Genomic DNA, 26,131 nt, shown 5'->3' with positions numbered 1-26,131 from the left:
AGCACAGGGAAGCCCTTTGTGTTTGGAATTTACTGGGCAAAGAATGTGCACCTTTTTCAAAACTCATTTATTTGGAAAAAACATTGCTGTACCCTTCAGCTGGCCATGGGCAGATGATCTGATGTTTCCTGGGAATATTGGACTTGTTATAAACAGCTGGTCTTCTTCTCTGCCTGGCTGGGCTGATGTATGTCTGGAAATACTTGCATGTTGCATAGTCTTGGAGGAAAATAGGATGTTCTTAGGAAAGGCCAGACATATACCATTTCTAGGTAGGACTGACTTTCAGAAATGCTAAATCTTTATACCTTCTCTTTCAGATGAACTTGGTCTACACAACCTCTTCTTTCTCCAAATTTTATAAGCAGTCCACCGTTTCAGAAGTCAGGTAAAACTGCAGTTAATGTAATTGCCTTTCTGCCAGGTAGGATATAATGTAATGAGCCCACAAGAGAAGCCTATTTTTGGTGGTTATGGTATAATGTCTTTGCTATGTACTTGTACTGATAGCAAAATACGCTGATAACCTATATGAATTCACTTAACAAAAGTAAGGGCAAACTAAAGTCATATAAGCAGTTCCTTGTCTGCCAGGAGTACAATCTAAGATGAACAGAAATAATGTCTTTAAAGAGGATTGGTGATAGTTTGGCCGATAGGTCACATGGAATTTTAACCAGTTAAACATGCTATTGAAGTACAACTCTGTGTTATTGACTAAGTCACACATATTTTGTAACTAATTTATTGATATAAAACTCTTTTCTACTGACAGAAGGGGAAAATCTCTATACTGCAATAGAGTACCCTTACTCTAATATTAGGTTTGCAATTAATATTAAAAGTTTAGTTATTACCATCCTCTTGAATCAAATACAATTTTGGTTCAGGTAGAGGAGTTTCTAGGGTACATTTGTTTTAATGATTTTTCTCCCCACCTGAAGGTAAAGATTGGGGTGACTGTACATCTCTAATGTGTTACCTAAATAGTCTAGAAACTGTATCTTGTATACCACAGCACACAGTACAGGGTGAAATGCATACCAGTGCAGAGTACTGCATTTCTGGAGATAATTCTATTTCTGTTCTACTATTTCTGTTTTGATTTTTAGGAAATAATTCAGCCCTAATTCAAGTAGATAATATCATTTCCATAGATCTCAAAAGTCAGGAGCCCTCAGGAAATCAACATACTGAAGATTCCCAACTGGATATGAAGAGTGTGTTTTGGGCTTCTTTCCCCCTCCCCCTCCAAGAGGAAAATACACGTTCAGTGTGTTAATGTAATTAGGAAAGATGAAAATGAACCATACACTTCTAAATTTGTACTTCAGAAGTCTGGGCTAAAAGTCCAGTCTTCAGAGAACTTTCAACATGATGATAACCTGTAGGACCTCTTTCTTTCAGTAACAACAACAATGGAGGCCTTCTTATTCATTTCTGGATCGTATTTGTGGTACCACAGGCGAAGGGCCAAGTGCTGTGTGAGGATTGTGTGGCTGCCATTTTAAAGGATTCTATTCAGACAAGTATCATTAACAGGACTTCGGTGGGAAGTCTTCAGGGCCTTGCAGTCGACATGGACTCTATTGTACTAAGTGGTTAGTATTAGCACATACCCATATCCCAGAGGAAACACTTTGTTAAGCAAACATTTCTACCTTGGAGTAGCAAATTCTAGAAATAAACTGGAAGTTTTATCCTATACTTTTAGCTTCTAATACTAAATTTATAATTTAAGAAAAAAAAAGAGAAAAGGAAAATGAAACCCCAGATTTGAGGTCAAAAAGTGTCTTTGTAAACAGTGACTGTAAAACTTCCTTTGAGTACTTGGAGTGCTTATGTTCATAGTCAGGAGCTAAGACTGACGCTTTGTAGGCAGCTCACTCTGTGACTTTAAAAGTATAAAAAGATGAAGGGTTAAGGTTTCCAAATGGATCAAACTTTAGTCCCCACACTGTAAATGAGACTCTTGTCATCCCTTTATTAAAAACTAAAAAACAGATAAAAAACCTGCTCCTTCGTTAAACAACTCTTGTGCCATTCCTGTCTAGGGAACAAAAACTGTGAGATTCAAGTATCTGTTTGATGTATTTAGCTACAAAATGGTTTATGATTTTCAGTTCTATGAACATAGGATGGAACAACTCTGTCCAGCTGAAAGCTGATTAAGACTTTGTGGTCAAGGATGAGGAAATGACCCCCTGGGGTACCTCTGTCTTAGTTCTTTAATTGAATATGACTGCTTAACTGACATGCAGTCTCTTCTTGCCTCAGGCACTGAGAGGTCTGGGGGCATGATACCTTTGAAGCTGCTTGCAGAACTTGCAGAAATAAAGGGTAGCCCCCCCTCATTGAGACATCTGTTTTGTCCTGTGTGTTTAGTGTTAGGACTGAACTGTGATTGAATTAAACCCTGAAATCTGGATTTCAGGCAAACAAGAAGACTCACACAACTCTTTTTCTATGCAGCAGGTCTTCGGTCAGATTATTGGTCAACAACAGGAACAGGTAATTCAGCATTTTGGCAACTTCCTGGCAGTGGAGAGGTGGAGAACAAAGCTTTCAGTTCATGACTTAGACTCAAAGACACTGTTCAGTGTTAATTTAAGAGGGCTAAATTCAGCCTTGGTATTTAAGTCCTGACTTGCTATAAGAATGACCAAGAGTCTTGCACGTGACAAATATGGAAGCTATCTACCCTTAATCTGCCTGGTAAATTTTTTAGATGTACCTGGTGGCATGGTAGGAAATAAACTCAGGCAATTGTTTACTATTCACTGTGTTGAACAAAGGATTAACCTTTCCTAAAGTGGACAGTAATGAATTTAATATGCTGAACAGTCGTAATGCTTTTGTCCACACTTTATCCTCCTTAATTCTCTTTCTCCAAGGTTAATGATGAGTTTTTCTTTTGAATTAATTTCCTAACAGTAATTAGTTTAAGCAGTCGAGTTTTGCAAGGGTTGTGGGAGATATAACTTGTATACCTGCTTGGTTTCATATTGTAAACCTCCCAGCAGGGTTCTTTGCCAGTGTGCGGAAACTTTACAAGAAGTTCAAAAGCACAGCACATCTATCTTCACTGTTATGTGGAGTTGGTACCTAGAAAAAATGTGCTACTAGGCTAAGCCATAGTATGCTGATCAACTTTGATGCAGACACCTGATAGGTTTCTGTTGGGCCAGTAGTTGCCAAGCAGCTCAGTGTGTTGGCCTCCCTTGCTCTTTGACACAGACTGACTCTTCGTCTTGAGAAGTTGCATGGTTTCAGTTTTTTGAGGGCTTTATACCCTTCTGTGATTGTATTTTTCTTTTCTGAGACATTAACTTTTTGCACTTCTATCTGTGATTTTCACTTCTGTTATCTTGAAATGTTTTAGCTTGCATACTTCTTCAGAATTCAACAACTGCTTTTGCCCATGCAGCCAAGTCAAGGTCTCCTAGTTCTGTGGTCCACAGGTGGACTTTGGGTCACACACCCTGGGCCATGGTTTGCAACATTTAGATTGCTATCAGCCCACGACTTCTCAAAACTCAGGTCAAGTTTGCTACAGCCTTCTCTTGTTCAAAACCTTTCCTGGCTTAAATTGCAAAGCATAACAATATTGATGTTAAGCACATCTCATGACATGCATTTTACTTATATAAAAAAATTTTGCATACTGGTGGTTACTTGCATAGTGATTTAATTTCCCAGTTCAGTGTTCCAGTGCAGAAGAATTAGTACATTCGAAGCTTGTGTTTCAATTTATTGCAAAGTGCAGTTCCTAAAACAGAAGAAATTAAGAGGAGGATTTCAACACAAGTATGGATGCTGAGGTTTTTTTAGGACTTATGTGGTTTCTGTCACATGAAGGGAGAAGGATGTCCTGCCATATTCTAGACATCTTTCAGAGACTTGCTGTAGCCAACCACAAATGTCAGCTGGTATCTGTGGGAAGCATAGAGCTGGTATGCAATGAAGTTGCTAGGGAACAACAACATAGTAGAGAAAATCTTATATTTGTGCAATTTCATTTTCTGTGGTCCTTTAACTATGTCTGCTTAGGACTATAGAATATGGTGCAGTGGTGAAAGTGCTCATGCAGCAGCACACAAGGAATGTGTATTGCCTGGTTGTATTTTGAGAGCAGTGGAGTTAATTTTGGTATGAAGATGCACCTAGTCATTGGTTCAGGCACAGCACTGGAGTGCAAATTTGTTGAAGAATCTTGTTGGAGAAGATGCTTGTAGAGATTCAGCTGATGCAAGAGACTTGCATTGCCATGGCATCTGACTATGCAGGGTTTGCTTGGGTGAAGATTTTTATCCAGCTTTCTTTTCAAGCTAACATGCTTGCTCTACTTGTAGTTCCAGAGCTAGCTCTGAATTTTCTTCACCCTGCTCCATACCAGCAGTGAGCTCATCATTACTTACTTAGTAGAAATAATGGTAGTCACATAATTCTAGAGGTTATGATCAAAGCTGTTTTTGTTAAGGGTGACTAAATAAGCACAAATAACTATTATAAAAAGAACATTATTAGGAAGAGATAAGAACAAGGAATAAGGAAGAACAATGGCCCAACCAAAGCTTTAAATAGTTATAACCGTAATTCAGTTGAACGGTATGTGACCCTTAGAGATTGTTCATAAGCATTCATAGCATTAGTTTCAAGATTGCAAATTAGAAGTGGAAGTCAAACAAAGCCTGCCACTTCCTGTCTTGATTACTTGCTGGTTAAAAGGCCAGCATTTAATTTGAGTCAACAATTGGTAGGAAACATTCACAGTGTTCTAATTGAGGTTCCATGATAGTAACTATTTCAGAGACTTGTCTTCTTAATAGGCAGAAATTAATGCAAATATTTACTTTGGATCTTATTCTCCCTAATTTGCATTTTCCAAAACAAAAAAATCTGTAAGATTTTTGCTGACTGTGGGTTACAATATTGAATTTAAAAAAAGACCTCACTGTATTTGACTTGGAAGTCACAACTGTTTCAGCTTGATTGGAAAATTGGATGCAAGTAGCACAGTTTCCTGGTATCCTTATCTTAATTATGACACAACTTTTTACCATCTTTTTTTAATGTAAGTGTTGTGTAGGCTAGGTTGCCTCATTAGTATTTCAAAGCATTTCTGTTTCTAACAGTGATTTCTAATGCTGCAAATGTTTTCAAGACTCGACAGGACAAAGTCCTGGTTTGAATTAATTCTGATCCTGCTTTGAGCAGGACGATGAACAAGAAAGTCCTAGCAGTCCTTCCAAACTGAAGGAATTGGTGAATCTGAATTTATTGGTAGCACTTACAGCTCAAGTCATGATAAAACATTGAAAACCTTGACAGTTGAACAATAAAAAAGCTGGAGTAACACAGTCACGTAGCTGCATTTTTATTTTGTTTTTATTTTATTGATTATAAATATCCTAATGTCTGTAGGGGCAAGCAGTTGATTTATGCCTTGAAAGTAGATGAATATTTCCCAGCAAACAATTTTTTAAGTCATTTATCCTATAGAGACTCTGCAGAACTTTGTTAGCTGCAAATTGTACAAAATGGCATTGCTTTAGTGCAAATACACTGCAAGAACTGAGTTACAGCACTGTTGGCCATGTTCTGTACTTTTATGAATAGACTTTTCCTTGACCACAGATGTGTAACTAAGGTGAAAACAGTGAGTGGCAGAGAAAACGAGAGAGAGATTCTTTACAAGGACAAGGGGGAATGGCTTTAAGCTGGAAAAGGGTAGGTCTGGGTTTAGGGTAAGAAGAAATTCTTTAGTGTGAGGGTGGTAAGGCACTGGCACAGGTTGCCCAGAGAAGCTGTAGATCCCCCATTCCTGGAAGTGTCCGAGGCCGGGTTGGAAGGGGCTTGGAGCAACCTGATTGAGTGGAAGGCGTCCCCTCTCCATGGCAGGAACTCGATTATCTCTTGTAACACAAACCACCTTATGATTCTGCAATTACCTTGTTTTCTGAGTTAGATATGCTTTCATATGTTGCTTTAGTTTAACATATGTTTTAGGTTTTTGGTTGTTTTTTTTTTAATGCCATGTGGATTTACGTGTTTTGGAGCGAGTGTGTCCAGTGTTGAAAATGTGACGTTTTCACAGGAACAAATTGTATGTATGATCTGTATGGTGATCGTCTACATGAGCACTTTCCTCTGGATATGCGGGCTGCCTCAGAGGGAACAATCTGCTATTTTAAGCTTATTGCATCTGTGGGCCATCTTATTCGCCTTTCAATAGTGTCCCTCCAGATTGAAGCAGATAACTGCATCACTGACTCACTAACCATTTATGACTCTCTGATGCCAATCAAAGATAAGATACTGTACCGGTGAGTATAAAGTTTCATTCATTGACTTTTTTTTCTTTCTGTCTGTCTTTTTTTTTCCCCCTGAAGACTTGTCATTCGTATTTTTGGTAGTTTTTGTTTTGTTACAATTATTCTGATCTTCGCGTATTACTCACACGACACCTGGCAATTTTAAGTTTCTTACAAAAGTGGAAAACATGACATTAGTAATAAAAGAAATGGTAAAATATTCTTCAATTTTTTTTTATTCTTCAACTAGAGTGCAGCTACAGAATTGTGAAAGTCACACATTACTGAGTGGAATTTTCTGTTTCTTTTCAGGAAATAGATGTTAACTGAAAGTGAATGTCAAAATTTCCTCCCTTAAGCAAACTCTTCTTTTAGATAAAGATTAGTGCTCTTCATATGAAGACTGAAGTTCTAAAACTCAGTCTCATGATTTTTTACTTACTGGCACTAGTCAGTGCTTTTTTTTAATCTGCTTTATTTGTTTAGAGGGTTTTTAAAACCTAGAGTTAAAGCTGTGATGGGTTGAGGGATGTTGACTACTACTTTTTTCTTTTCCTTCTGTCTTTTTAATGATCCAATATGCTTGTTTAGGGACTTTTTGCTTGAAATTCCTGATAACTAATTCCTCAGGGCTCTGTCAGTCCAAAAGGAGAAGACAGCATTTCTATGAAGTAGATGAAGAGCTCAGTGTTTTCACCCCTGAAATCCTTTTCTCTGACCTGTCAGTCTGTTCATAAGCCTCAAAACCAGAGCATTGGCTTTTCAGTCCTCTTTGAGAGCTGCCCTCTACTAATCTCTCTCACCAATTGACTTGTCTATGATACAGCAGATGGTGTTCACTTACATGTTAGTATCTGTAGAAGAGTGAAGATGTCTGCTAGGTAATGCATGTGGAAAGTAACTTTTTTAATGAGACTAGTTGATTGGCTCAAGTTTTTAATTTGACTTGAAGAATAACTTTCTTGTCTTTCCCACTCCCCAAAAAGTGGATAAATCTGTTGGTCTAATTAAATAAGCTTTCTCTTCTCAACCCTTTTTTAGTATTGGCTTCATTTATTTTTACTTGGAGTGAAGGCTGAAAGTCATTGTCTCCAAGAGCAAACCATTCCATATTAGTTTTCACGTTTGCAATTTCTTTTTTTGGTAAGAAGTGATTTCCAATATTGGGTTTCTAACTGGCCTTGTAACAGGTACTTTTGCGTTTAAGAGCATGGAGATTTTTACTAGATTTTCAAGTAGGTAAGATCTGAACCAGTGGAAAACTCATGCATAGAATGAGAGTAATGTGTTAGGCTTTTTACTTTTTAGCTGATTTCTTATGTATGTGCTGTTCTTTCTTCCCCCTCAGAGCTTGTGAACCAGCTGATTCATTGGTGTCACTTGTGTCCACAAATAATCTCATGCTGGTAATGTTTAAGGCAGCACAAGTAAAGGAGCGTAAGGAATTCCATGGCTATTTTGAGGTCATTACACAAGAAAGTAGGTTTGTTCTGTGTTTGGAAATGCATTTATTGTTTCTATCTAAGATCCTGATGAGGGTGTCATGTTTCCGACTACAGATAAATGACTCCTATATTTCATATCCAGTTTTTTATAAACGTGTGTCTCTCTTCTTTGTCTCCTCTGCATTATTGAGCATCTCCCTTCCTCTTTAGTAATTTAATCTGAGCAGACTAGCTGTGAAGTGAAATATGAAAGTAAAAGGCTGAAACCAGACCTGAATTCAGTTGGTGAGCACCGCAGTGTTCCAGTAGATGGAGCTGTTATTTCGGGTGTAGCACCGGCTTCTCTCCTGCGTTGCAACTCCGGGATCACGTTAAAGGTGGAGGGAGTTCAGCACTAAAAACTGCTCTCAGAAAATAAAACTTCAGTAGCTTTGTCTGCATTTGCTATCGGTCCCTGACTCCTCATGAACACAAAGGAGTCAGTAAAGTTTGTGCATCAGGTCCATCACTCGCTTTTTATTACTTTAGTCGTTAAGAAGTGGTTAGATCATAATTGCAAATAGTACAAGGAATATCACACTAGTAGCACAAGGAGAACAATCTAATACAATCCAGTGCAAGGAAATTCAAGTTGCTCAAAAAGGTGCTGCATACTTTCCATGTTGACAGTAATTAAGCATTAAAACACCATTATAAAAACCTGTGATAAAATCTCCATCTTGAGTAACTTCAAGTTCAGGGCTGGGTGGGTTCGGTTCCTTGTTCATTTGTTTGGGTTTTGTTTGTTTAAATTCAGATCTGGGTTTTCTTTGTTGGTTTCTCTGGATGTGCTTTGTTTTTAATGAATTCTGTAAATCCATAAAAAAGAAAATTTTGACTTCAGGAGGCTGATTAGTTTAGTACATTGTCCATTCCTCTTCTAGCTGGCTGCATTTTAAGACTAAAGATCCTTGTGTACTACTGCAGTGTGGACACATTGATATGCTTGTTTGCAGCAAAATAACCAATATAAAACTTCACAATATTTTCTCCTGGTCTTGCAGAGCCCAGCAAGCACCCCTGGACTTTTTTAAATTCCTTGTCTTCTGTGTGCATCAATGGGAAGGGTCTCTTTTTACAAGTTGAACCCAGATAAATGTAACTCCTTACCTGCTCCGCTTTGCAGTGAAAGACTTCTGATAAATGTGGATACTTTAACCCACTGAGTAGCTTTACTGGAAGCAAATTTTAAATTTTGCCTCCTTTTTTTTTTTTTTTTTTTTTTTTTTTTTTTTTTTTTTTTTTTTTTTTTTTTTTTTTTTTCTCCTAGGGTGTGGAAAAGCAATAGTGACAAAAGAGAAAATTGGCTACGAAGGGAGCATCACAAGTCCCTATTACCCAAGCTATTATCCTCCAAAATGTCTTTGTGCATGGAACTTTCAGGTAACATGAATCTCTCTCCTCTCTCAGGCACTTTTGTGTATTTTGGGCACACGGAGGTTAAGCAGAATCAATTGAGTAGGCAGTAACTACATCCTTACAAGTGTAGCAGTTTATAGAAATACCATAGCTGAATAGCTGGCTGTGCTCAGGTGTTTTGTATCAGTTTTTTCTTTTTTCTTTTTCTGTGCATTTGTTCTTAAGAGAGAGAACATAGTTCCCAAGCTGTCTAGTTATAAAGGTGAAGAGCTGAGATAAGTTTTGATGTTCAGCCTGCAGAATTACTTCACGTCAGCAAATATAAGACTTGACTGTTTTTAACTCTCCTCTTCCCACTCTCAGAAATTTGGATGAAACTTGTGTACAAAAAACTCCTCTAACCTCGTTATTACTGCCACTTCTCTGATGTCTTCTCATATGTCTAATATGTTTAATTTGTCTTCAGGATAGTCTGTCCTATCAGCACAATCCCACAGACTTTTTTTAACTTGGTGTCCTTTTTTCGGTGTCTTTTCAGGTACTTTCCTGAAAGCAAATTGTGAAAATTTCCATCAGTTTAAAAAAGTTTTGTCATGCCTTCTCTGTCATGAATATTTCTCTATTAGTGCTGCTGAAAGTAGGGCTTGCCCTTCAGTGTTTTCTTCTCTAAGGAATATGGCAATAGATATGATAATGTCCACTATTTACCCATCTTTCTGCTTATGTTACTCATGACTTGTAAAGCTAGTGGTTGCCCATATTGAATCACACCAAAAGAAATCAAGTCCAGCTAGCCATGACCTACAGCCTCTTCCTTTTCTAGAATGATAAGGTGTGGGTTTTGGTTTTGGGGGTTTTTTTGCTAAATGTAATGTCTTTAGTTCACCTTGGACTTCTGAGGGAAAGGTTTCTAGGCGCTTAACATGGGCAACTTGCAAGAGTTGTTGCTCAAACCAGTTTAATTTTCCAGTCATTCAATAACAAAACTTCCCTCATTTGCCAAATTATGTTTTCTGCAAGAGAGGAGGAGAAAAATTTTCATTTCTGGATTTTTGCCCTGAACCAGACCTTGTTTTTAAATGAACATTGCCTTGTCTTGCAAAAAGGTTCTGTTCCTTTTAATAGAGGGACTTCTAACTAATTATGAACACTCATGATATTGCTGGGCTTAAAAATGTTTTGTAAAGTACTAAAGAATGCTTGGCTGAGCAGGTACTAGAAGAAGACTACAGTATTGTGCTAGAGGTAACACGACACAGTTATTCCATGCAGTATCTGAGCTCTTAAAGTCCAGTGGGTCTCTGTGTCCCTACACAAGTAAACTTGGATGTGTTTGAGTGTTTTGGTCTTGATACAAATGCTGCTTTCTTTGGCCAGTGGCTTTCTGAAGATGAAAAGGCGATTGGCTAGAGGGGGAGAAAGCCTGCAGCTGTGGTGGGGCTGTGCCAGCCTTTGCTTTTACTCAAGACTGAATAGCTGGCATGTGTCTCAAGTGCTGGCTGCTGAGCTGGCTCAGAGCTCCCAGAGTGTGGCACTGCCAAGGTCTGTGATTGCTAAGTTTATAGACTTTTGTGGTTTATGTCCACAAAAGGAAAAAGACTCCTTTCACTGTCTTTCTTGTTCACAACAGACTCCACAGAAGAGCCTTGGTATAGCTCTGAAGTTTCATAACTATACCATCAGTGAGAAGAATATTAAAGGCTGTGAGCGAGGGTGGTGGAAAATTAATGAACACATGTAAGTATTTTGATACTGTTACATTAATAATCCATGCAGAAGTAAACCTTCCCATTACTACTGCAGCTCACTCAGAAGGTTTCCACAAAAACAGAAATAACTCACTGCCTTGTCCTAGCATCCTTTCATTTTAGCTGATGATGTAACAGAATCTTTATTTTATATATATGTATAATTTTGTATATATTTCTATTGAAAAGTACCAGAAACATGAAAACAAGAGCCTTTGGTACTCTCTGGAGAGAGAGAAATCGAAAGAATTGGGTGAAGATGGATGTCCTGTGAACCCTAAAATAATTCTGGGTTTTCTGGGGTCATTGAACTGGGTCTGCTACAGACCTTTTAAGTGTAACTTAATTCTATAATTGCTCAAGAGGACGGCAAATCTAGTTAACTTCTTGGTGAAAGCTGTTGCAATGAGATGACTGGGAATAGAAGAGTAACTACTTCCTCATTCCAGTCACTGACTCTTGAAAGAGAAACTGCGCATAGGATTTTTTATATTTTTTTTTAACTTTGTTCAAATGGAAACCTCTGTAAGATTATTCTTGAAACTGAGTTTCTGAACTCATTACTGAAACTAAGAAAAGTCAATTAGGCCTCTGAGTGTAACTGAAAGAACTGCAAAGAGGAGAAAAACTTTCTCTACTCTTTGATACCATCTTCTAATTAGACAGATAAATTTTAATTTGAAGCTCTTAAAATTGTGCCTTGATGGAGATTGGTTGTTGGACTAGATGGGCACATAAAAACACCAGTCAAAACACAACACATTTGATGTGCTTGTGGGGTTTTTTGGTGTTCTTTTTATGACGGAATTGTAAGGATTCAGGATATTTGGGAGGGCTGCGATATCAAATAAAGGCAAAAGCTGGATGAAAAAATGATAGTGGGTTCATATTGTAAGGATTCTCTATCTAAAAGAGAAGTTTTTCAATAAGCCTACCAATTATACATTCCATAGAACAAAATGTCAGAGAATAACACTTAGAAATGCACTTAGGACTACTTTTGAAGTACTACACAAGAACACGTGTTCCTGATTTCTGTTGTAAGTTGCTGATGATATGTGTAGACTAAGACAAGACTTCCTTTGAAAGTGTCTCTTTCACTGAAAATAAGGCTTTTGAACTTCTGACTTTCTGTTCTGTGTTTACTTCTCAAGGAAAAGTAGTATGATTTACAGCATGAAATGTTGTGTTATTTTATTTTCTTTTTTCCCCATTTTAATGGTTAATGAAATGGGGGTTGGGGGGACCCCACCTTTCAGTTTTCTGCAATTGCAGCTTATAGAATGCTGTTATCTTAGGTAAAAAAGGTTAAGAAGCTTCAGGATACTGATATTAGTAAAGACTGCTACTGAGAAGATGGTGCAGATAAGGTTCCTTCAGACCTTCAGGAACAGCTTTATCTACCCAGAGACACTGAACACAACCATACAGTTCTCCCTCGTTTTTCTTCCAGTGGACATACAGATGTTCCACTGCCTAGTCAAAGAAGTTAAAGCTGATGAACTGCTTTTGCTAAAATTCTCAGGGGCAGAAATATCAATGAGTCTCTGTAAGCAAAACATTAGAGGTTTATGTGAACACAGTTTGACAGTGCTTTACTGTTCTTAAAACTGTTGTTCCGACATCCCGTTGTTTCTGCTACAGGATGCATGTATCTGCTCATCCCCTGAAAAAAGTATCCCATTCCCTCCTTCAACATATGGGACAGAATCCCCTTCATTAGTTTCTCTCAGTATCAATGGCACAGAGTTACAGATGGTGCGTTGCAACCTCCATTTGCCTTGGACATGGAGATATGGTTAGTAAAACTCCAGCAGAAGGCTCCGAAGGATCAGTGGCTTTGTCTTACAAATCCCATGAACATATGGCATTTTTCACTGTGTATAGGAGACGGTTCCCTCAGTGTACCTTTTTCAGCTCTTTCACACATGGGCACAGATATCCTCTGCTTCTGGCGAGATGAGGTTGTTTTATGTGGCTGACAAGTGGTCAATGCAGACTGCAACTGTTTTTAAAATGGTGCTAAGGTTTGTTGAAGGGAAGGTGTCAAAGTCACTGACAGAAGGAGAAATGCAGAAAATGTCCGTGGGCTAATTGAGAGCAATGAGATGGTTAGGTGGCATTCTGCTATGTACTTTGACAAGCTGGTTTAGATTGGGAGCACTGGTGATGGATGTTAAAATGAGTGAGAATTAGACTTCCTGTAGTAGGAAGTCTGCACTCTGAGATTAGCCCAGTTGGTTAGAGCATGGTGCTAATAACAGCAAGGTTGTGGTTTTGATTCCTCTATGGACCATTCACTTAAGAGTTGGACCTGGTGATATTTGTGGGTCCTTTCCAACTCAGAATATTCTGTGTTCAACTCATAGCCCTGGTAGATCTGGTGTTTTGGCTGTGGTTTTTTGTTGGCTTGGTTTTGCCTTTTCTGTTTGCTTGTTTGTTTGGTGGCTTGATTTTTTTGTTGTTTTGTTTTTGTTTGTTGGTTTTTGTTTTTTGGATTTTTTTACAATTAATTTTTCTATAGTAGAAAGCTGTAAAATTAACTGGGTTTTTTTGCATCTGCATTCAGGATGTCTAGGAGGAGTCTACTTTTTAAATTATTTTCTTCCTTTATTTTTTTGCACTGCTGGAACAGAATCTCCTACATCTGTTAACAGGATGTTTCATTTTTGAAATCCCACCTCACTGGGATGCACAGGACACATAGGCAACACCCATCCACATGGAAATCACTGACCAATTTGTCTGCATTCGTTGACATGAAGAGTAGTCCTGGTGCAATGCCTGATGTGGCCAAAATACATGAGGGAAATATTTACCTCTGATTAATAGTCCACTAGTCCATTTAACAATACAACAATCCATTTTCATGTTCTTCGTGTTTATTCTAGCAGCAATGTGTGTTCTTGCAGTGCTGTCGAGCAAGCATGTGTGCCAAGGGTGCTAAAAATCAATACTGCTGCTTCTGCTCTGAAATCTGTTTAGACTCAGAAGTACTTTTTTTTTTGGCAGGAATCTGAAAGATGTTCTCATAAGTGCTGTATTTTTGAGGCAGTTTGTTGAATAGAGGAGGGGGTCCTTATTTCTGCTTCTAGAACAACCTGTACTGTCAATGTTCACTGGTTTAAAACTGTCTCCAATTTTTAAATAACGATCCAGCAACCTTTTCCTTGTTAAACAGGCTTTGTATGTTTGTTTTCATTTTGGGGTTTGGTTTTTCTGTGGTTTTGTTTGCTTGGGTTTTTTTTTGTTGGGGGTTTTGTGGGGTTTTTTGTTTGTCTGTTTTGGGGTTTTTTTGTATCCCCCCCATCTAGAGCTGCATCTAAATGCTAGTTGCAACATCTTTGATGGGAAGGGATATTAGAATTCATTAGCAGTGGATGAATTAAATGTTTACTGATATCAGGGAACATTTAGGTTTCTCTCAACTTGGTGGTGCCTAGGCTGAAGTCCAAGGAACCTCTTTGCCAAAATGACAGCTTTAAGTAGATTATTTTTAAGACTAGTTATTTGAAGGCATGACATTCAAAGGTAAATTTCCAGAATGTTTATAGTGGAGGAAAGCTGGATGACTACTTAAGAATATTTTCAGTTTCTGTAAACCTATTCCACTCTGCCTTAAATGAAGTTGGACCAATTTTATGCCAATCTCTTTCTGCGCTATTCTTTACAAGCAATCCTCAAAATCAGAGAAGCTAAATTTGCTGTCCCGCTGCGCTGACATTTACCCTCACACCAAACTTACTTGAGTCTTCTTAAAAATCAGAATCCTTTGAAAACAGATATAAGAAATGGTGACAAAAGTACCCATGTTTGTTACATCTCTGTTCTTCTAGATTTTTTGGCAAAACTTTGTGCTTGCGTGCGTGTGGTCACGAAGGATTATGACCAACATTTTGGGGAATTTGTGTACTGCTTCAGGTTTTGGTTCTTAATTAATGAATGGCAGCTGACTGTACTGCTGAATTTCAGTGTTGTTGACATTTAAATTGCATGTAAGGCAATTTTCACGTGAAGGCTTCTTAGAACTCCGCTGAACATTTTTAGGTACTGCGGTTACTATGTTGATCACCAAACAGTCTTCCACATTACAAGTTCTGCTGTCCATGTCGAGCTTCAGTGCAGTTCAAAGGTCTCTGAGAAACCACTTCTGGTGGAGTATGGCAGCTACAACATCAGCCAGCGTAAGATGGATTTTATCTTTTCAACCCCGCTTTGCATTTCAGACCTGTGAAGCATCGTTTTCTTGGGGTCCACTAGGACTTAATTAAGGAACTTACCTGTTGGGTTTTAGTTCATTTTCTTTTCTGATCTTTCTACATCAGATGACTAGCAAACAAAGAGCCTTTTCGAGCTCATCAAGGCTGTGCATCTAAGGTTTGTGGGCGTGTGCAGCATGCTCTGGTTTCCTGCATGTACAGTCTGCTCTCTTCTGCACAGTCCTTAAAGTTTCCTGTGTGGCTATGACCATGGTGCGGTCAATTGAAGTCTGCTGGTCCTCTTTGTTTTCATCCCCAACATTTTTTTTGTGATGTTTCTCTTACTACAAAGGCTTCCAGGTAATGAAGAGAGAGTACCAAATAATCAACTGCTTATTTCTTTTTTATTTTAAAAGGAAGCATTGATGTAGTCCATACCTCAGCACCATGCAGGTTACTTATCAAAGTTGTGAAGTGCTGCAAATTTTGGTTATTGGAAGCAAGACTGTCCTTTAGAAGAAGATGGCATTCGAAGCAGTCTCACGTTGTGTCATAAAACACTGGCTGATTTGGTCCAACCCTAGTGAGCCTGTGATACCTATTCCAGGAACAGCTGAATTGGAACTTTAAGGATGTTTTTTCCTCTTCTTCAAATCCCAGTTTTCAACATTTGAATTCAGTTTAAGTGCTGGCAATGTATACAGTTCTATTAGATTTAGATCAGCTTTGTCATTCCTTGAAATAGCTTAATGACTGTAAAATGAAATGAGCTGGCAATATTTGGGAAAAGAAAATTTTGAAGTTGTTTTTTCTTTTTTTAACCTGCAGCATGTCCACCTGGATATTTCAAGTGTTCTACTGGCTTGTGCATCCAGCAGCTACAGCGCTGTGATGGCATAAACAACTGCTTTGATGAAAGCGATGAACTCTTTTGTGGTTTGTATTCACTTATTAGAGATCTTGACTGGAAATGAATGAATTATCTTGTCTTAGAAGGCAGCTGAAACAGGGTGAAATTTTTAGGGGGGAAAAAAAAAAAGATGTTTTCAACTTCCTTTGTATGTCCAGGTACAGACTATAAGTCAGTCTCCAGTGCTTAAATAATAGTTAATTGGCAAGAGACAAAACCAAGAATGAAGAAATATGGCACTGGAGAGCACAAGGAAGAAATTTGGATGTGCAAAACCAGCTGTAATAGACTATATTTTAGTTTTTCCTCATGTCATAAAAGCTGGGAATTATTAGTTAAGTTCTGTTCCATTTTGAGATGAGTTATTTTTGGGGGGAAGTGACAAATGGAGGTGAATAGAGTATATGAAAGTGATACTAAATGTCCATGATGAAAGCGGGTTAGAACTTGTCCAACTCTGCCCGGGGCAATGTGTGAACTGGGGAAGTTACTGAACTCTTGCACTTTATTTCCTGCACTTTATTTCCTGCACTTTATTTCCTGCACTTTATTTCCTGCACTTTATTTCCTGCACTTTATTTCCTGCACTTTATTTCCTGCACTTTATTTCCTGCATTTTATTTCCTGCACTTTATTTCCCGCACACACAATGTGGCACTGACCCTTATCCTTGTACCATGCAGTGAAGGTATGAAGTGGTACTCAGACATAGTCAGAAGAGTAGTGTCAGCATTGACAAGCATGCTTCTATACCTGATTTGACTTATGTTTTTAAAGTTGTCCCTGAATGGAACTGTAACTCCAGCTTCGCAATACAGGATAATTTGGTTGCCTGCAATGGAGTAAGTGATTGTGAGAATGGAAAAGATGAGCAGAACTGCACCCACAGTAAGGCTGCTCTCTTAAATATTTTATTTTCTCTCTTCTATTATCTATCTCCCCCTGACTTGAATTCTGGATGCTACATTCAAAGAGTTGAGAGGCACTATCAAATTTCACTCAGGCTATATAATTCTGTTTAATTTTCTAAAATGCTTAGAAACAAGTCCTTATTGATTTTAAACTATTTATTTTTTTAATGAGCTCACGAACACCTGTTTCAGCAAAATACTGGCAAAAGAATTAAGTACTTTGGGTGCAGGATGGGGATCTATGAATTTGAAGCTTGAATCCCTGCTTTTATCTCTTTAAAGCATAAGCTGTGCAATTTATTTCCTGGATCTGTTTTACCATCTGTAAAATAACTATAAAAATGATAGCTTCTCTGGTACAGTTTTCAGGTTTATAAGGTTAATGTGTTTAAAATTCTATGGAAGCTATAAATTTAGCAGTAGGCCCATGAAAGTCTTGAATCAGACCTTTCTTGGACTTTTTAGAATAAATTAACACCATGACATGAAAGGGAGCACAATTGGTAAGTGCTGCAAGTGACCTTTTTGAAGGCAAGGTTTTGACCTGTCTGACTAGACAGTCTGTGTAAATGGTTACATGATACTTCTGTGTATTGACAAGAAAAATAGATTGGGTTTGAGTGGCCTCATTTATTGCAAACCACAGGGAAATAGAAAAATGCCAAGCCTAGGGTTTGCAGTTTTACTGAATACGGTTAATAATACTGCTTTCACTACAATCTTTCATTTCACATTTAATACTGAAATATAAAGGAGAGCTTCTTTCCAGAACCCTGGATGTTTTCTCTTTCTAGCCTCACACTGTACATCTAAATTTTTGCCACTATATCCGTGTTCATTAGTGCTATGGGAAAGGATGGGACAAAACCTTAGTTCAAACTTGTCCAAATTGATGTACACCTTGATATTGTTGCAGTTCTACTTGAAAAGTTTATTCTAAGTAGAGGTTGACTTAAACCATCCCATTCAAAGTGCTTTTTTTTGCTCTGTTCCCTCCTATCAATTAATACATGTATGAATCTTTTATCTGTGCACACATTTCTTCACATGTTAAGCTGAGTCAACAGTTGTTTTTTTTTTTTTCTCCACAACTATTTCAGGTATTCCTTGCACAAACCACACATTTAAGTGCAGGAATAATATTTGCATTAGGAAACAATATGCAAAATGTGATGGGACTGTGGACTGTGTTGATGGAAGCGATGAGAACAGCTGCAGTAAGTTCCTCTCAAACATTCATCTTTTTGAACTTTGAACTTTTTGCACAATAAAGCCCTTTATTCCTGTTTTGGAGTGGGTACAACTCATGCTGCAGGTACTGAGTTTTTATTGCATTCTCTCTATGGTAGTGGGGTAATGATCAGCTATCAGGTCACTGCAGGTCTGCTTGCAGAATTTCCTAAGTTCTTGTGAGAGGGTGAGTTTACAGTCTAAGACATGGGGAGTCTTAGACAGCTGTACTGCTTATTGTAACTGTGTTAAGGATTGGGGAAGCAGAGTTAATTGCAGAGTGAACTTGGCTAGCTGGTGAGGCAGCGTTTTTGATGCCTGCAGTGATGTCAGGTACTTCTGTTGAAGTCAGACTGTATTCGGACTTGGGGATGATACAGCTGCAATGAGATAAAACCCACAAATTTTTCACTTTCTCTCACTCTTCCTGATGGTGAAAACCCCAGTATTTCATAGTATCAAGCTATGTTCTAGTCTCAAATCTTCCTAAAGTAACCTCTGTACAACCTCTTCAGTTTACTTTGCTCTAAAGTGAACAGATTATTGTTACTGCAGTAGCAACAAAAGTGGGTTAGGATTAGTTGCTTAAACTGAATGTTTTCAGGTATTTGAGGTATATAACATAGACCTGTTGAAACAAGTCCAAAGGAGGTCCACAAAGATGATCTGAAGGCTGGAGCCATCTGTCATATGAAGACAGGCTGAGAGCTGGGGATTTTCAGCAAGAAGAGAGGGCTTTGGGGAGACCTTTTAGCACCTTCCAGTACCTGAAGGGAGCCTACAAGAGAGCTGGAGAGGGACTTTTCTTAAGGGCATGTAGTGACAGCACAAGGGGAAATGGCTTTATACTGACAAATGATAGATTTAGATTAGGTATAAGGAAAAAATTCTTCACTGTGAGGGTCCTGAGGCACTGGAGCAGGTTGCCTGGAGAAGAGAATGCCCCATCCCTGGAAGTATTCAAGACCAGGTTGGATGAGGCCCTGAGCAACCTGTTCTAGTGGAAGATGTCCCTGAACATGACAGGGGGATTGGAACTAGATGATCTTCAAGGTCCGTTCCAACCCAAACCATTCTATGATTTTATGATTTTGCCTGGCCCTCAGCTGCTTCTGGCATGTTACCTGTATTTCAAATCTGCCAGCACCTGCCTTGGATAGAGTAGGTTATCTTAAAAGACTAGCCATATGACTACTTTTGTCTGGAAACATTAATGCTGCATTTGACTTTTTGCCTGTGTGCAGGAAGCTGTTCAGAAAGATTAACACCTCTGTGTGGGACTAAAACTCTTGAGCAGAAGCTTTATGTGCAGGCACTAGGGATGGACACAAGGCCCTACAGAAGGGTCTTTCTTCCTTGCTTTTCAAATTAGAGTACAGCTTTTTGTGCTGAGATATGACTTTTTCACCTATTACTAATAGATGGCATTGACAGGCTTTCAGTTATTTCCATACAAATTAATGATTGGACCACCTTATTTCTGAAGTAACAAATGTCTAATCTCCACGTACATTTTTCTTGTATCACTCCCACTGTTTTGGCAAGAAATAAGTGTTCTGATGATGCTGAACTTCCTTACTGATGGTGTCCTTTCAGGTCAGGGCTGACAGTATCAAAAAGAGATAAGGTACTGTCTGTTTTTATATATTCATTGGGATGCTTATTAAATCAATGGATCCTCTGACGTTGCTGACATAAGAAATATTCAGAGGTCAATTCTTGTAGCGGAGCTAGAAAAGGAACTTTTTTAGACTGGTACCTTTTTTGACTTGGAGTCACCTCTTGTTTCAGTAATAGAGTAGCCAAATAGATTAGAACAGGGCAAGGAAATAGATTCCAAACATTTCAAAGTTCAAGATTCTTTCATGCCCTGTGTGGGAAGCCCTCTCACTGAAGAAAAAGCACTAGGGATGGGGTTTATAACCTGAAATATCCCTTGCAGGTTGTGGCAGTAGCAAGATCAGCAATCTCATCTCTAGGATTGTAGGTGGCTCAAACACCAAGGAAGGTGAATGGCCCTGGCAGGTCAGCCTTCATTTTGTGGGAGCTGCTTACTGTGGAGCATCAGTGATTTCAAAAGAATGGCTCGTGTCTGCAGCTCACTGCTTTCAAGGGAGCAAGTAAGCAATCTTCCCTCTGACTCTGTCCCAAACACGACCAGCATCCACAAATGCCTTTAGATCCCAGAGCTTGAATTGCATGGAGGTGCTGCCCTCACCTTTCGCCTGCAGGTGTTTTGGGGTACTTTTTAAAGAAATGCCTTCACTGTGTGCTCCCAAGCAGGCTGGCTGACCCCAGAGCATGGCGAGCCCACATGGGGATGCAAATGCAAGGCCGTGCAAAGTTTGTATCTGCCGTGAGACGGATCATAGTCCATGAATACTACAACAGCAGGAACTACGACTACGACATTGCGCTGCTGCAGCTGAGCAAGCCGTGGCCAGACACAATGAGCCATGTCATCCAGCCAATCTGTGTGCCTCCCTTTTCCCATAAAGTCCGCAGTGGTGACAAGTGCTGGATAACAGGCTGGGGCCAAAAGCAGGAAACAGGTGAGTTTTATCCCTTCAGTTGAGCTAATTTTTTCCCCCAGATAAACAGCAGCCTTCACAGCTGGTATGTGCATGTGGGTGTGCAGGACACCAGCTTTTGTGTGTTGCTGAGGTGTGCAGAAAATAATAGTGTTTTGAATTTTCTGTCCTATGCAAGTAGGTGCCTTGTGCATGTGCTTCCATGTGTTCAGGAAAACTGGCTACTGGTCCTATGGATCTGAAAGTCTTCTGGGTCATGTTGTTAGCTAAGACTTGCAAGGAGCTACACTTAATCTGAAATAATGTGGTGTTGTTTTTTGCCTTTGTTACCCTTGGAGCCTGTGCTGCTTGTTGCACGGAGATGAAATCGCTGTCTTCCTTCTCTCACCTTCAGCCTCTGCAGGCTGAGCAGCCCTGTGGTGCTGACCCTGGCTGTGAGGTGCCAGCTCCGTCCTCAGAGTGCAGCTTGAGAGAACGGCCACACTAATCGTGAACTGCCCCGTGGCAGGGGTAGGGCTGGCCTTCCCAGCAGCTTGTCCTCACCTGCCTCTTCCCTTGTGGGAATGGTGGTACCTTCCGCCCCTCCCATGGCCACCTTCCTAAAGCCCTTCCAGTGTGGGTGTGATGACTTCCCTTGGCATAACTCGTGGCACTGCAGGGACATGGGCCAGGTGGTTTGTCTGCACCTTCCCAGGGCCAGCCTCACCTGCCCTCTCGGGGCTGCTGCCACTGTGCTGGCCCAGACAGTGCAAGGTGAAAGGTGGCAGCAGCAGGTAATTAACCTCCAGTGTTTGGACTTGCTGCTCACAGCCAGGATTCCCACATGCTAACTTACATCCAGCCTCTCTATAAATAGCTGTGAGCAAATATATGGTTGAAAACCAAGAGCAACCACCTGACTGAGATAGGATGCATGGTGTGGTTTCTCTCTTTGGGCTGCTGGTTAGTCATATGTGCAATGTAAAAGCTGGTTACTTGAAATGCAATGCCTCAAAAAAAAAAAAGTGGTTTTATCCCCCAATTTTCCTCTATTCCCTTCATTCTACACTATATAAGTACCAAATCAATCTTTTAAGTAATGTTAAAGTATACATTGTACTAGCTTTATCAAATCCTGAAACAGAGCTTTGTTATGTAAACCAACACTTTCATAACTTGAATATATAGGGGAGGTTTCTTTGGCTGTACCCAGATTTTGAGAGGATCAGCTGGTGATGAGATTGGATCTTTTGTATTAAAAGGAGGGGACAATTAGATTTAATTCTGTTTTTCTGAAAGTATGTATCTTACAGCAAAGAGGTGTTTTACCAAATCTTTCAGACAGAGAGAACTGAATTTTGAGAAATGTCCAAGTTCTTAATGCTGCCAAAACTTGCTTTCTGAAACTCTGACTCATAATCTTAATCTTGGATTTGGCTCCTTCAGATATACTACCCTAACTGCAATTCTGTCATGTGATGATCCAAATACCTTTGTAAAATCCTATTTCCTTTTAAAAATAAGAAGAGAACAAATAAGGAAGTCTTGAGGCATTTTTGCAAAAAGCAAAGAAAAAACTTTTTGGCCAACCTTAGTGATTATGCCATTGTATTTGGTGTGTCTAAAGGACCAAAACCACATTATACAATTGCCTATTAGAAGAAGCATTCTGCTCTATTGCAGTTGTTTGGAATCTGAAATAAACTCAGTGATCTAAAGTATCCGTGGATATTTTCTGAAGATTTGTTTCCTATTTCAATAGATGAGTAAAATGCTAAGCTCTGTTGAATCACCCTTCTTTGAATTTGTTTTCCAGATGATGAAGGTTCAGCAGTTCTTCAGAAAGCGGAGGTAGAAATTATTGACCAGACATTATGTCATTCCACATATGGGATTATCACAGCTAGGATGTTTTGTGCTGGGCTATTGTCTGGGAAAAGAGATGGGTGTAAAGTATGTATCTCAGCACACTTTGCATAGAGCGTATCTTGTCTTCCATTGTTGCATGATGAGGTGTAAGAATTGAGTGGCAGACCACTTTGTGGTCAGTATGTTTCAGTTCTGAAAAAGAGCAATATAAGAACTGTCTGTCAGCAAGTCTCTCCTCTGGGTGCTTTCAGAGTTCTGCTGCTTTATGTGCACAAGTAGCATCACTAAGTTTCAGTTGCAGGCCAAAAGCCAATCAATTTGCAAGTCCCAATAACAACTTGAAGTCAGGCAACTTTTGGCATAAGAAGCTCTCAGTTGAAGAAAAAAATGATAAACTAGCTTGTCTCTTTTCAGGATCCCTCCCTTCCAACTTGGAGTCTATAATGAGACAATGATAATTGGGCATAAATTTTCCGAATGTAAATTATTTCTGATCTAGAAAAACTGAAAGATAATAAATGTGAGGCTCTGAATTTACTTCTGGAGAATGGTAGTAAAACTCTGCGTGTCTGTGTGTGTATACACACAATATGTATTTATATAACATTTCATATTACAGATGTTATATTGAACTTATATAAACCTACTACTAAAATAGTAGTTAATTTTCTGCTAAAATAATAATAAAACCATTTTTTAATGATGGAGATCTGGAATGTTCTAGCTTTCAGTGATCTATGTAGAAGTCAGAGAGACTACAATGGGTCTCAGGCAAGGAATGTCTGAGGGTTTTGAGGGAGTGTAATGCGCCAGCTGCTTGTTAGACATTAGCGAGACCATTGATATTAAGTATTGTTTTCACTAACTGGAGAATTTGTTTCTGCAGTTACTTTGTTTCTGTAAGACCACTCAAAATATAGCCAAGCAAAAGCATAATTTACAGGTCTTCTGGCTGTGTTTTTGTAAGGGCAAAGGATTTGTGGCTGTGTCTGGCAGTTAGAGCTGATCGAAATGTGTGAAAAATGCTGGTGTTCCACTTCTCTTTTGTCCTAGGAATTAAAGAAAAAAAATTGAAAATTTGACCTCAGTAAATGTAAAATCTTAATTGTCAAGGAAGGAAAAAGTTTTCTTCTAAATTCTTGACCTTTTTGTCAGGCAATTCAAGTTAATCCTTCTTCGAGCAGAGGTGCCACCTTGGCACCTAGGAAGAGGTCCCTTCCAACCTGCCTTCCTAACATGCTATAATGTTAAAACAAAATAGTTTTCTAGCTCTGTCAAAATATATGTCTAGAAGGAAGGCACTTCTCTTGCAAAACATTGAATTTTGCCAAGTCACTTTTTGCTTTTGGAAATTGTTTCTTGCATTCAGTGTTTTGGTAAGGTTTAACTTGCTACTTGGTGTCTTTTTCAGAGATATTGTGTGTACAGCAGATTCTTACAGGAAAGTATAAGCTTGGTCCAAGCAATTTTCCCCAAATGGTGGCCCATTTTTTTTTTACCTGAAGCTCTGCCAATGTATTTGTACAAGAACATCCTATAAAAGAAGAGTCCTAGTTGCTTTGTCCTGTATTATGGCATTATGACATAGTGTATAAAACCTTGAAGTCTGTTACAGACTTCACTTTAACTGATCTAATTGCAAAGACATTACATACACCTAAACTTGTTAGTTGTTTGTTGACTTGTATCTACTAGAGGATGACACTTAGGCTCTTTTTCCTTCTTTAAACTAAAAAAAACCACAAACACAAAACAATTGAGGGATTCAATCTGCTTCCATTTACCTTTAATTTGAGAGAAGTTATATAATTATTAAATATTTCATTTTATTTATTGTATTTATATTTTTTTTAAAAAAGCTTACTATTTTTTTGAGTTGTTTGTGTGTAACCTTTGAATTTACATGCATAGCAAGGAGCAGATTTGGGGTCTAGCTGTGAGTTTGAAACTAGGAAAAAAAATTTGAATTTCAAATCTAGTCCATGAAAAGTAATATCTTTAGTGTCTTTAGAGAGGGAGAGTTAGCCTTCTTTCTTGTGAAAGAGCACACTTTGGTACAACTGTGCAATCCATCTGCTTACAAATAACAAAGTATCGATGGTTTGAACTATGTGAATATGAAATTATAATCACTGTTGGAATTGCTCAGGCAAAACATCTGCTGTGGATTTTTCCCTAGTTTTTATATTTCATTGTAAACACATACAACTCAATCTGTTATTTTTAGGGTGATTCTGGCGGACCATTGTCGTGTCAAAGCAATGGAGACGGAAAATGGTTTTTGACTGGCATTGTGAGCTGGGGTTATGGATGTGGAAGACCAAATTTCCCAGGTGTCTACACAAGAGTGTCAAATTTTGCACCATGGATTCACAAATATGTGCCTTCAGTCTTGTAATGTGAAAACTGTTTTTGTGGAATAAAACATGTCCTGGATATCTCAATTAAAAATCATATTTGGAAAAACTGTTCAGTGGTGGAATTTCTTTGTGGGTCTCTTGCTGATTCTGGAATTCACATATGGAAGTAATAATTAGCCTTTTTTCAAACCCTCATGAATAAGGAAGAGGCTGTTCCTTGTGGTGGTTGTTCTATGCAGATGTCTGAAGACACAGGAGGAGGTGCAATAATAAACTTCTGGCACTCTACATTCATTTTCCAGGTACCACCTAAGTGCAGGTGCAATCCTCTGTCAGGAAGCTGAAGATACAATTGATCACATAAAGAGAGAGCTTAAGGCTTAGTCACTCCTTTCTTCTGAGATGTGTAAGGCCAGTACAGAAGTAACTGTGGAGCAGCAATCAACTATTTGCACTCTTGCAAATACTACTTTCCCTGTCTCCTCCACCAAGAACAGCTGACAGGTAACAAGGAAGAATAGAGGTTGCAGAAGGTGAACTCAATCCTTTCAAATCTGTAGGGCCCTAATTTTTTAAGATCAGAAATTTTGAGTTGAGTAGTGATTTGCTCCATGCTTATTCCTCCTCCAGCCTTCATTTAATTAACTGCATGATTTGGAGCTACTAACTCTTTAATTTCCTGCCTTCATTTCTTCATATTCAAGTTCATCCACCTAAGAATTTGAATTCTTTAGCTTCAGGCAATCTTAAGACGGTGAGTAAATATAATGATGTAAGTTATTGCAATGATCTTGTCCTTGCCAAGTAAAGCTGATGTTTCTGAAAGGTCCTGATACAATTTTTATGCAAAAGTGGTTTGTTTCTTCTAGGCTTTTTCTGTGTTTTTTTCTTTTCTGTAAAGGGAGGGACAATCAGCAGGTTGTGTGTGTAGCAGAAAGGCTGTTAGAAAAAAAAAGGACTTGAACAAAGCCATCTGTCTGCAGCTGTAGTTTGAATTTCTGAGCTCTGAGGATTGCCTTCCAGTTAATCCCTTTTGCAGTCTGCGTGATCTGGGTTGGGGTTTGTTTCTTCCCTTTGCGTTTTTTTCGGAGGGTGGGGTTTGTTTGTTTTGGGTTCTTTTTGTGAGACTCAGGTTTCTTGGGACTGTTTTAGTTTTCAAGGTTTTGTTTTTTGTGCTGTCTCTCTCAACATGTATAAAACATGTTATTATCCCTCTCACATCCTTGATTTTCTTATT

At 38.8% G+C, this 26,131-nt stretch overlaps 1 protein-coding gene across 1 annotated transcript in view; it reads left to right on the top strand.

Moving 5' to 3' along the window:
* Positions 1–24,932, top strand: part of TMPRSS7 (transmembrane serine protease 7) — a 30,228-nt gene extending 5,296 nt beyond the window's left edge. The window contains 15 exon segments of the mRNA XM_027744267.2: positions 321–388; positions 1,408–1,601; positions 2,473–2,511; positions 6,098–6,326; positions 7,663–7,793; positions 9,069–9,181; positions 10,788–10,894; positions 14,953–15,089; positions 15,933–16,040; positions 16,792–16,902; positions 18,026–18,142; positions 20,098–20,275; positions 20,439–20,707; positions 22,482–22,618; positions 24,762–24,932. Of these exon segments, the coding sequence (XP_027600068.1) occupies positions 321–388; positions 1,408–1,601; positions 2,473–2,511; positions 6,098–6,326; positions 7,663–7,793; positions 9,069–9,181; positions 10,788–10,894; positions 14,953–15,089; positions 15,933–16,040; positions 16,792–16,902; positions 18,026–18,142; positions 20,098–20,275; positions 20,439–20,707; positions 22,482–22,618; positions 24,762–24,932 (2,109 nt within the window).
* Positions 24,933–26,131: the final 1,199 nt, after the last annotated feature.

Source organism: Pipra filicauda, unplaced genomic scaffold (genome assembly GCF_003945595.2).
Source record: "Pipra filicauda isolate LSUMZ 115617 unplaced genomic scaffold, ASM394559v2 scaffold179_size1759329_pilon, whole genome shotgun sequence".
NCBI classification, from domain to species: Eukaryota; Metazoa; Chordata; class Aves; order Passeriformes; family Pipridae; genus Pipra; species Pipra filicauda.
This window is presented reverse-complemented; position numbering and strand designations above follow the sequence as displayed.